This window comes from Nicotiana tomentosiformis, chromosome 7 (assembly GCF_000390325.3).
Source record: "Nicotiana tomentosiformis chromosome 7, ASM39032v3, whole genome shotgun sequence".
NCBI lineage: Eukaryota > Viridiplantae > Streptophyta > Magnoliopsida > Solanales > Solanaceae > Nicotiana > Nicotiana tomentosiformis.
This window is the reverse complement of record NC_090818.1, coordinates 12,600,753-12,612,591: the sequence shown is the minus strand read 5'-3', so window position 1 is coordinate 12,612,591 and position 11,839 is coordinate 12,600,753. Positions and strand designations below refer to the sequence as shown.

The window sequence follows — 11,839 nt, the reverse complement described above, 5'->3', positions numbered from 1 at the left end:
GGTACTAATAACCATGATTATTATCAGTGTTTTTGAAAAAGAAGATTAGTTTAAGTGTCTAATATATATGTGAGAGGTTGGTAAGTAAATTTGAATCTAACTAAATGAAAGAGACAGTCTATAACGAATCTATTTTTTATGTACTACTAAAAAAGATGGAAAATGACAAACTAACGCAAGTTAGCTAAAAAAATGTGCCTATAAATTCTGTCTGATCCAATTGGATTAGATGTGTGTGTAGCAAGTCGAACAAAGGAGGAGACCTCTTTCAGTTCAAAGTTGCAAAAAACTTGTAAGCAAAATGGCTAACTTTGGCTATTTGGGTAATTTTCTACTGTTCTGTATTCTACTAGGAATAGTGACTTCTAGCCATGCTCAGTTACAGCTCAACTTTTATGCAAAGAGCTGTCCAAAAGCAGAGAAGATAATTCAAGATTATGTCCAAAAGCACATCCCAAATGCTCCATCTCTTGCAGCTGCCTTGCTCATACTGCAGTTTCACGATTGTTTTGTCAGGGTAAGTTTTTCACATATATGCAAGCTCTATATTTACTCAATAGTTACTGCCATTCTTGACGGCAGCCCAGTGGACTAAGCTCCCATTATATGCGGGGTCCGGGTAAGGGTCGGACCACAAGGTTCTATTGTACGCAGCCTTACCCTATATTTCTGCAACACGGCTCGAACCCATGACCTCCTGATCACGTGACAACAACTTTACCAGTTGCGCCTAGGTTACCCTTCACTGCCATAAGTGTAATTATTTTTTTTTAATCTTCATTTGGGATTTTACAGGGTTGTGATGCATCTGTGCTTCTGAATTTCACTTCGAGCACGAAAAACCAAACTGAAAAGGTGGCTATTCCTAATCAAACACTGAGAGGCTTCTCATTCATTGATGACGTGAAGAAAGCAGTTGAAGCTGAATGCCTGGAGTAGTCTCTTGTGCAGATATTGTTGCCTTAGTTTCTAGAGACTCCGTCGTGGTCACGGTAAGTACAAAACTTGAACCTACTTTTTAATTGGTTCCAACTTGTCGGACCATATTTGCTTATGTCGCATCTTTCTCAGACCAATAAATAGAGCTGAAGTTATACTTCAATCCACTAATAAAAATCCGAAGTAACTAGTTCTAGTAAGTATGCAAGGGCTAAATTAGATGACATATGTTCTTAATCTCATCGCCTCCCTTTATATCTTTGCTTGACAGGGAGGTCGTTTCTGGAATGTTCCAACTGGTAGAAGAGATGGAAGAATATCAAACACGTCCGAAGCTTTGGCAAACATCCCTCCTCCAACTAGTAACTTTTCCAGTCTAAAGACATCTTTTGCTAGCAAAGATCTTGACCTAAAAGATTTGGTCCTATTGTCTGGTAAGTTTAAATTAGGACATATTTCTACTTCTTCTATATTAAGTTTTTCCATATATTTAATAAGTCTTTCTTAACAAGAATCATTATTACTATGAACAATTTGTTATTAAGTGCACATATTATTGGAGTTTCTCATTGCTCGTCATTTTCAACACGTTTATACAATTTTACCGGCGTTTTGGGCACACAAGATCCATCTCTAGACAACGAATATGCAGCTAATCTTAAGGCGAATGTAACGACCCGACCGGTTGTTTTGAGGTCTAGCGTGTCGTTCGTCGGTTGGAGGCCATGAGCAGTTTCACTTCAGGTATTATGACTTGTGCGTATGGTCGGAATTGAATTCGGGAAGTTCGGAGTTGGATCGGAAAGATAATTCTCATTTCGAAAGCTTTAAGTTGGAAGAATTAACTAAGATTGGATTGTAGAGTAAACGGCCTCAGAATCGAGATTTGAAGGTTCCAGCAGGTTCGTATGATGATTTCGGACCAGGGCGTATGTTCGGATCAGGTTTTGGATGCCCCGGGAGCGTTTCCGCACCTATTGCGGAAGTTAGCATTTTGAAAGAATTTTATTAATTTGAGTTGAAGTGCATTTCAATGTTATCAATAGGGCTGCTTATCGGGCGGATTGGGCGGTTATATACTCTTAACGGTTTGGCTTATCGGTTATCGACTTTTAAATGTATTAATCCGCTAGCCACCCGATAAGATATTGGGCGGATTAGTATCGGTTTTGCACTTATCGGGCGGTTATCGGACGGTTTATCGGATTGTTTGTTGACCGCTATGACTCAAAATAAAATTCCTAAGAAGAGAGCTAAATAGAAAAAATAGAGAGATGTGTATTCCAACGTATTTTCCAGTAGAATCATCTCTGGGGATGAGCCTATTAACAACTTATAACTATCATAAGAAATAGAAGAGAACACTGGGTATAATACATGATAATCAAAATTATCTAATAGTAACTAAATGGAATAGTAAATTATAACTAAATGTCTAATAGTAAATTAGTAATAGAGAATAGAGATAGAGTACTGGAAGTGGAAGAATGGTTTTTGATTATTTAATATATATATATATATATATATATATATATATATATATATATATATATGGATAAAAATAATTATTTTATATATATATATATACACACACACACACACACACACTTAACGGGTTAACAGATTATCCGTTAAGAAAATTGAATAATCCGCCCCCAAACCGATAAGCCGTTAATAAAAAAATTTCAATCCGTTCCCCGTCCGTTAAACCGTTGAACCGATACCAATAAGCCATTAAGCTTCGATTTCGGTTCGATTTTCGATTTCGGTTCGATTTTGAACACCCATAGTTATCAATGTCCGTTTGGGATTCCAAGTCTGGGGATAGCTCCGTATGGTGATTCTGGTATTGGGAGCGCGACCGGAAGTGAATTTGGAGGTCCGTAGGTCATTTTGGGGTCATTTGGCGAAAGTTGAAAATTTGGATAATTTTGAGAAGTTTGACCGGAAGTGGACTTTTTGATATCGGGGTCAAAATCTGATTTCGAAAGTTGAGTAGGTCCGTAATGTCAATTGTGACTTGTGTGCAAATTTTGAGGTCAATCAGACGTGATTTGATAGGTTTCAGCATCGATTGTAGAAGTTGAAGTCTCAAAGTTTATTGAGTTTGAATTGGAGGGTGATTCGAAGTTTCGATGTTGTTGGACGTGAATTAAAGGCTCGACTAAGTTCGTAATGTATTTTGGGATGTGCTGGTATGATTGGTGGAGGTACCGAGGGCCTCGGGTGGAATTTGGATGGTTAACGGATTGAAATTTGACTTGAGGGATTTGCTGAAGTTGCTGTCATGATTGTTGCTGGTTTCCTTATACGCGTTCGCGAGTGGAAGTCCGCGATCGAGTAGAGTTGTTTGGGGGCGACTGTGAAATGTGCTATGCGGTCGCGATGATAGACCTGCCATCGCGGTGCGGTGAGTAGTTGTGCTACGCGAACGCGGCTGTGGTAATGCATTCGCGAAGAAGGAATGTGAAATGGCCTGATGCTATGCATTTGCTCATCGCGATCGCATGAGGAGGAGTGCGATCGCGAAGTGTTGGGTTACAGAACGTCGCATTCGCATGGGCTTGTGTGCGGTCGTGTAGAGGAAAATGCAGAGGCAATGTGCTTAGCCTTCGTGATCGCGATCGCGAAGGCACTCTCGCGATCGCGAAGAAGGGCGGACCTGGGCTGGGCAGAATGTATTAAAAGCGGGGTTTGAGTTCATTTCACCCATTTTTCACACAGCTTGGGCGATTTTTGGAGTTTTTGAAGAGGGGATTTCATCATCAAGCATGAGGTAAGTGATTTCTACTAGTTGTGAATTACATACAAGGTTTGATTTGGGCATGAAAATTTGTAGAAATTTGGGGTTTTGAAGAAAAACCTAAAATTTGTATTTTTGGATTTTTTTACCACGAAATTAGATACGGAATTTGGAATAAATGATATAATCAAGTTCGTGGGGTTATGGGTGAAGTTTATTTACGAAAACTTTCGGAATCCGGGCACATGGGCCAGAGAGTGGTTTTTATCGAACGAAGTTGGGAATTATTGTAAATAGGATTATAATGAGTATTTGAGTATATATTTAAGGAATTTCTCAATTTGTGACTAGTTTCGGAGCGTTGGGCGTCGGTTTGAGTTGTCGGAAGGCCTTGGGAGCCGGTTATGGAACTACAGAGCGAGATAAGTCTCCTTTCTAACCTTGTAAGAGGGAATTAACCCCATAGGTGAATTAAATTATTGTGTGCTTCTATTTGTGGGGGCTACTTACGCACGAGTTGACGAGAGTCCGTACGTAGCTACTAGCTATGCCTACGTCCGTGTAGTTTTAGGCTCACATCATGCCTTGTTGATATTGTTATTGATTTATATTTATTGTTTGCCTTGAGAGGGAGCGAGATTTAGTCTGCTTATTAAATGTTTTGAAAGGAGTTGAAATTGAAAAACTTAAGATTTAAAAGGTTTCATTTGAACTTCGTAATTTCGAAAAGAATTGAGGAATAATATAATAGCTGAAGAAATCAATGTGTAACCGCATCGCATGTATGTTTCGCGAGCGGGATAATTTCCTTAAAAAGCTACAAGCTGAATTTCCCTTATTTTGAAAAGAATCAAGAAAGATATATGATTTTAATGTTAAATTTATATTTGACCGCGTCGCAAGTATGATCCACGAGCGGGGTGATCCCTAAATTTATGTTTGACCGCGTCGCACGTATGATTCGCGAGCGGGGTATTTCCTACTACTCTCATGGGAGCGGGCCGTTCGCCTCGGCAGATTAAATAGATGCATCTATGGTTCGCGCCATTCGACCCTCTGGCAGTGCACAATTTAAATATTTGTTGGATTGGGCCGTACGACATCAACATGATTTGCGCATGCTTGTATTGCTTGCCTTGAAATATATAAATAATGATATTGCCTCCCTGGTGTGAGATAAATTGATAAATGATGAAATGTGAATTTGGAAACCTCTTATTAACAAAGGAATTGTTTACTTGATTCATGATTTCCTTGAGTTTACTGCCGTTTTTAATAAATCCATGACTAATTATATTATTGATGGCCACAGTAAGTGTTGAAGTCGACCCCTCGTCACTACTTACTGGGTACGCATTGATTTACGTACTGATACTACACTTGTTGCACGTTTTGTGCAGGTACATTTATGACTAGTGGCCTTGTAGGCGCAGAGGCACGGTTATTACGGGGATTTAGGTGAGCTGCATCTTATGTACGACCCGCAGCCAGCAGAGTCCCCTTCAGGGTATTGTATTTTCTTTCCTGTCCAAAATTTGTATTCCGGACAGTTATTGTATTTTATTTTAAATTCCTAAAAAATGCTCATGCACTTGTGACACCGGGTTCTAGGATGATTATAGGATGTTCAGTATTGAAATTGGAAAATATTGCTATTTATTCTGTAAATTCATCTTTTACTCGATAAATTGAAGTAAATTTACGATTTCAAAAATATTAAAATGAGAATTTAACTAAATATTTAGTGTTGGCTTGCCTGACAGTGGTATCCGGTGCCATCACGACCTTTAACGGATTTTGGGTCGTGACAATATGGTATCAGAGCCCTAGGTTCACTTAGGTCTCATGAGTCATGAGCGAGTCTAGTAGAGTCTTGCGGATCGGTACGGAGATGTCTGTACTTATCTTTGAGAGGCTACAGGGCTGTTAGGAGCACTTCCCTTCCTGATTCTCATCATGCGATTTGATTCCTTTGAGGCTTATGCCTTCGTTTCTTTCCCATTCAATCTTATGCAACGTGAAGCGCTTGCTATCGATCGAGAATTGAGGAATTGTAATGGCACTACAGATGTGGTGCGAGATGTTTCTCCCTGCGTATTTGATTGGGCTATTGTCGTCGCCTTGTGGAAGGATATTTCGTCATTTCAGCTCAGTAACTGTACTTCTGAGAGCTTTGAGGCTATGCACAAGTTGCTATGATGCTCATGAGTTGTTATCGCACAGTATTGATGTGATGGTAGGATACTTGCCTATGTCTCGGGGCAGTGAATGACTTGAAAAGAGGTTTACTCAGTGCATGGTTAAGAGATTCGGTATTTTTACTTCCGACGGAAGAAAGGCAATCGAACTAAGAATGTTCAGACTTGGGTTGATGGAGTAGCGGGACTCGATATTTTCGAGCGTGGTGGAATCTTCGTCTGTGATGTGACATCATCGTCCTTGATTGGTTATAATGTGTTAAGTTCGCTGGTCTTATGGTTTTCTTCAATTCACCTTGGGGCAGAGTATTATAAATGGTGTCGTGAAAGAGGCTGTCAGAGGTCGCAGTGTGCAGTGGTTTAGGATTAAATCGGCATTCCTGGTATTGATGGCTCGAGAAAGATGATTTCGGAAAGGTTTAAAGTTGGTAGCGATCTATCGGTTCAAGTGCTATAGAGGTAGATTTTGATTTAAGGAAACAACTGGGCAGCGAAGGATGAGGAAGGACATGTGGGAGGTGCCTTGCGGTGGATAAACTTATAGAAGGCCAAGTGTGAGAAACAGGAGTCGGGTAGTTACTTAAAGAAGTGAGTTTGACCAAAGTGGGAGAGTAGCATGTGGGTTCTGTGATAGGATAGCTACACGCCTTGAGGAAAGTTTAGAGTGACTTGGGAATTATGGTGGACGGTGATTGCGTCTACGGACTTAATTTGAAATATAGGACATTATGCGGCATGAGATTGGATACAACAGAAAGGAGTAGCTTGATATGAAGAAGGATACAACATGACTTTGGATTGGAATGTATTGTCGCACCTTTAGTTGACGTTCATGAGGAGTAAATGGACTAGTGCAGCTGGTGAATGAGCTCGAACTCAGGATGATCTACTGATTTCGTAGTAATTATACCCAGTGCAGTGGCGTTGGAATATGTCGGCATGTAATTTCCACATGTGGGTTATCTCCTATGAGCAGGTTAGCGGTCACGTGGTGTTGATGGAGCTTATGCGAAGAATTCTACTGGCTACCCGGTAAGAGATTGAATATGTAAATGTGGCTAGTGGTTCGGAGTGTTCATTAAGCGTTAATGGAAGGATTTCAAGGAATTTGGCGAGTCGATTGTGTTAGATCATGTCGATGAAGGAAGAATCTTGGTGGGTTCCAGGTTCAGTCAATAGTAGCATCAAGCTAAGTGGGAGAGTCCCACCGCCTACAGTTAGATTACATGGTCATCTATTTGTAATATTTTTAGTTATCGGCATATTGATGGGTTATTACGACTAAGGAAAGAGAACATCAGTGGTAAGTTGAGCAAACAATTTGATGAATGTATGCTATAGTTGGCCTTATCGATTTATGCTCAAGCTTTGGGAAGACTTAAGATTTATGCTTCGTGTAGAGGCGAGTTATAAGGAAGATGATTCGGCCAGGTGCTTCTTTGAGAGGGTGCTCATGTGCTAGCAGAGCTTTGGAGTTGATTATATTCGGGACCAAGTCAGAGTGGGTGACTCTCAATAACGGTCCTAGTGGATTCAAAAGTTAAGGTGTGGTGCCTAAGGATTTCGAGTCCATAATATGGTTGAATATCGAGCTTTTGCAGCAGATTATGATAAAAGAGCTTGGAGTGTTCCGTGTTATCTTTGGTCCATGGGGTATCATGAGAGGAAGGGGAGCATGTAACTTTGGATTTATAGAAGAATCATCAGAATGGGTATATCAGTTGAAGACGCGATTATGCGCACAAGGAGGGTATGAAATGGATCGTGGGTTTTGAGACAATGTAGTCTCGTAAAATGGGGGCACTCGGGATGAGTGCCGATTGAATTCGTTATATTGATAAAAGAGTTTTTGTTATTTCTAAGAAAGATCCAGAGTAAATTAGGAGAAGTCGGGTTTGGTTAGCAATGGTTGAATTGGCATGATGATGGCAATGATCAACTCCTTCAGCGTGTTGAGTTGCGCATGTGATTTGTGGCAGTACGTGCGAGGTTTGACGGTCATCGTAATTGATTTTATTTGGGGGCATTCGAGCATTATGGCATGTTATGTGTAGACGGATCCCGGAAGGATTATGGTGGTTTAAACCACTACTCGAGGTTTGTATTCTCTGTGGTCATGGGAATTTGGCTGCGTGTTGCAATGGTTCTCTTGAAATGAGCTAAGTAAAATGTTTCTATATGATGAAGTGTTTACCCTATTAGTGGATCCAGAGTTATGATGAAACCTTTGTGCTCTTGCGCATTGGCATGATTAAGTGCAGTGATTAGCATGGGATTTGGAAGTTGAGGATCAAGGTTACGGCTCAGTGTTGGCAAGAATGTCACACGCTCGGATGAGCGAGGAAGGAGCCAGATGGTTGGAACCAGCTGGTATTGTCTTTAGCGTCACATGAGATCGGTGTCTTGTGTAAGGGGCTTGAGTTCTGATTTGCGGATTTTTGACAGTGGGATTATGGAAGTTTGTTTCGAATTTGACAGCCGTTCTTGTATGTTAAAGGGGGGCGGGGGGCTATTATGGACCCTTGAAAGGTTATTAGCCTAGTACAATGCGGTCAGAATCGGCTTGAGGTTTGTGGATGGATTTAAATGTGAATATGGGCTCTATGTCAGGCCGAATGTGTTAATCTCGGCATAGCGCTCCTTATGGAGGAGTATTCGGGTGTTGGATGTTATTTCGTCGTCGGCTATTTCATGTAATACTGTATTGTGCCGTGTGAGTTGTGAAACAGCTTGATGATTACATATGAGTTGAGGTTCCGCATAGCGATGGGGTTATGTGAGCAGGATGGCTCTCGAGAGTTAGATCATATATCGCACCTTAGTTATGCTTGAGTTTTGTAGCGTATGGCGCTATCTGTCTCCCCAGGGATGGTATTATGCACTTGGCGTGTTTGTGGCCGTTATTCGGGTATTTCGCAGGTATGAGCATTTTAGCTCGGTAACTAATTCCTTATAGGTTATTATGTGTGAATCAGGTGGCATGCCGCCACGGGTATGTTGTTTGGATCGGGTTGCACGCCGCAACAGTGTGATGTTGAGTTTATTCCCCTATGTCTATTTTCGTATGTTTTGCTTTCCATTTTCTGAGGAAGGTTCGTAACTCCTTTTCGGTTGTCTAGTTAGTTACGTGGGTTGAGTAGTTCTTTCCAGAGTTCGTTTTCCTTATGTATCACATTCAAGTTTGTAGTTTGTCGGCACATTGTGGCATCATATGAGATTTTTGACAGAGTCTGAGGTGGCTTATTGCCTGGGAAGCTTATGTTGGGAGAGACGGGATTATTGGACCAGGGGTTAGTGTGATCAGATCGGTATGAGACATAGTTAAAGAGTAAATATCGGTATTCAGTCCAGAATGAGGTAATGGTTCTTGTCAAGGGGAGAAACTCAATGAATGATTGACTCGGCAGTTGGTTGTAAATTTCTACGCATCTTTTCCGCAGTGGCAGCATTACAAGAGTTGGAGCAGGACATGTGTGTGGCATGAGGTGTGTTGTGGACATCAGGTTCGTGGAATTTCGGCTATTATTATCAGAGGATGTTATTACGGTCATGTGAATTATGCAGTGCATGGTATGAATTCAGCAAAGGTATGCAGTCATGATTTGGTACATCGTGTGATGATTGATACGGTGATCGTATGTTGGAAACAGGCCTAGCAGAAGATTCTGGATGTTGGAATTTGGCTCTAAGGCTAGTTTGACTAAACAAAAGGGGAATCTATAGATTTACTCGAGCCAGTGTGCTTAACTGAGTTGTGGTAGCACGATTAGGTGCACGAGGTGCTAATAAGTGATTTCGGACAACTCCAACGCAGTTCTTAGCACGTTCGAGGACGAACGTATGTTTAAGTGGGAGAGAATGTAACGACCCGACCGGTTGTTTTGAGCTCTAGCACATTGTTCGGAGGTTGGAGGCCATGAGCAGCTTCACTTCAGGTATTATGACTTGTTCGTATGGTTGTAATTGAATTTTGGAAAGTTCGGAGTTGGATCGAAAAGAAAATTCTCATTTCGAAAACTTTAAGTTGGAAGAATTGACTAAGATTGGATTTTAGAGTAAACGGCCTAGGAATCTGGATTTGAAGGTTCTAGAAGGTTTGTATGATGATTTCGTACCTGGGCGTATGTTCGAATCGGGTTTTGGATGCCCCAGGAGCGTTTCGGCACCTATTGCGGAAGTTAGCATTTTGGAAGAATTTTATTAATTTGAGTTGAAGTTCATTTCAATGTTATCAACCTCTGTTTGGGATTCCGAGTTTGGTGATAGCTCTGTATGGTGATTCCGGTATTGGGAGCGCGACCGGAAGTGGATTTGGAGGTCCGTAGGTCGTTTTGGGGTCATTTGGCAAAAGTTGGAAATTTGGATAATTTTGAGAAGTTTGACCGGAAGTAGACTTTTTGAATACGGAGTCGGAATCCAATTCTGGAAGTTGGAGTAGGTTCGTAATGTCAAATGTGACTTGTGTGCAAAATTTGAGGTCAATCGGACGTGATTTGATAGGTTTCGGCTCAATTGTAGAAGTTGATGTTTCAAAGTTCATTGAGTTTGAATTGGAGGGTGATTCGAAGTTTCGATAATGTTGGACGTGAATTAAAGGCTCAACTAAGTTCGTAATGTGTTTTGGGTCGTGTTGGTATGATTGGTGGAGGTCCCGAGGGCCTCGGGTGGAATTTGGATGGTTAACGGATTGAAATTTGAGTTGAGGGATTTGCTGAAATTGTTGTTATGACTGTTGCTGGTTTCCTTATACTCGATCGCGAGTGGAAGTCCGCGATTGCGTAGAGTTGTTTTGGGGCAACTATGAAATGTGCTATGCGGTCGCGATGATGGACCTGTGATCGCGGTGCGGTGGGTAGTTGCGCTATGCGAACGCGGCTGTGGTAATGCGTTCGCGAAGAAAGAATGTGGAATGGCCTGATGCTACGCGTTTGCTCATCGCGATCGCGTGAGGAGGAGTGCGATTGAGAAGTGTTGGGTTACCGAACGTCGTGTTTGCGTGGGCTAGTGTGCGGTTGCGTAGAGAAAAATGCGGAGGCAGTGTGCTTAGCCTTCGCGATCGCGAAGAAGGGCGGACCTGGGCTGAGTAGAATGTTTTAAAAGCGGGGTTTGAGTTCATTTCACCCATTTTTCACACTGCTTGGGCGATTTTTGGAGCTTTTGAAGAGGGGATTTCATCATCAAGCATGAGGCAAGTGATTTCTACTAGTTGTGAGTTACATACAAGGTTTATACTTGGATTTAGGCATGAAAATTTGTAGAAATTTGGGGTTTTGAAGAAAAACCTAGAAATTTGTATTTTTGGATTTTTTTACCACGAAATTGGACACGAAATTTGGAATAAATGATATAATCGAGTTCGTGGGGTTATGAGTGAAGTTTATCTTCGAAAACTTTTGGAATCCGGGCACGTGGGCCCGAGGGTGGTTTTTATCAACTTTTCGAACGGAGTTGGAAATTGTTGTAAATAAGATTATAATGAGTATTTGAGTATATATTTATGGATTTTCTCAATTTTTGACTAGTTTCGGAGCATTGGGCGTCGGTTTGAGTTGTCGGAAGGCCTTGGGAGCCGGTTATGGAACTACGGAGCGAGGTAAGTCTCCTTTCTAACCTTGTAAGAGGGAATTAACCCCATAGGTAAACTAAATTATTGTGTGCTTCTATTTGTGAGGGCTACGTATGCACGGGGTGACGAGAGTCCGTACGTAGCTACTAGCTGTGCCTATGTCCGGTAGTTTTAGGCTCACATCATGCCCTGTTGATATTGTTATTGATTTATGTTTATTGTTTGCCTTGAGATGGAGCGAGATTGAGTCTGCTTATTAAATGTTTTGAAAGGAGTTAAAATTGAAGAACTTAAGATTTAAAAGGTTTCATTTGAACTTCGTAATTTCAAAAAGAATTGAGGAATAATATAATAGCTGAAGAAATCTATGTGTAACCGCGTCGCATGTATGTT

General features: G+C 41.2%; 1 protein-coding gene across 1 annotated transcript; it reads left to right on the top strand.

The window, feature by feature from the left end:
• The first annotated feature begins 250 nt into the window (after window positions 1–250).
• On the top strand, window positions 251–5,287 carry LOC104120281 (peroxidase 3-like). The gene is made up of 4 exons (XM_070181324.1): window positions 251–517; window positions 796–992; window positions 1,211–1,373; window positions 5,083–5,287. Exons 2-4 carry the CDS (start codon window positions 927–929, stop codon window positions 5,142–5,144), a joined length of 291 nt encoding a protein of 96 aa, XP_070037425.1. The 5' UTR covers window positions 251–517; window positions 796–926; the 3' UTR covers window positions 5,145–5,287.
• The last annotated feature ends 6,552 nt before the right edge of the window (window positions 5,288–11,839 follow it).

Bases quoted from the DNA above. Each gene is read 5' to 3' on its own strand.
- LOC104120281 (XM_070181324.1), top strand. From the start codon at position 927: ATGCCTGGAGTAGTCTCTTGTGCAGATATTGTTGCCTTAGTTTCTAGA. The intron at 993-1,210 runs GTAAGTACAAAA...TTTGCTTGACAG, and splicing joins GAGACTCCGTCGTGGTCACG to GGAGGTCGTTTCTGGAATGT. The intron at 1,374-5,082 runs GTAAGTTTAAAT...CGTTTTGTGCAG, and splicing joins AGATTTGGTCCTATTGTCTG to GTACATTTATGACTAGTGGC.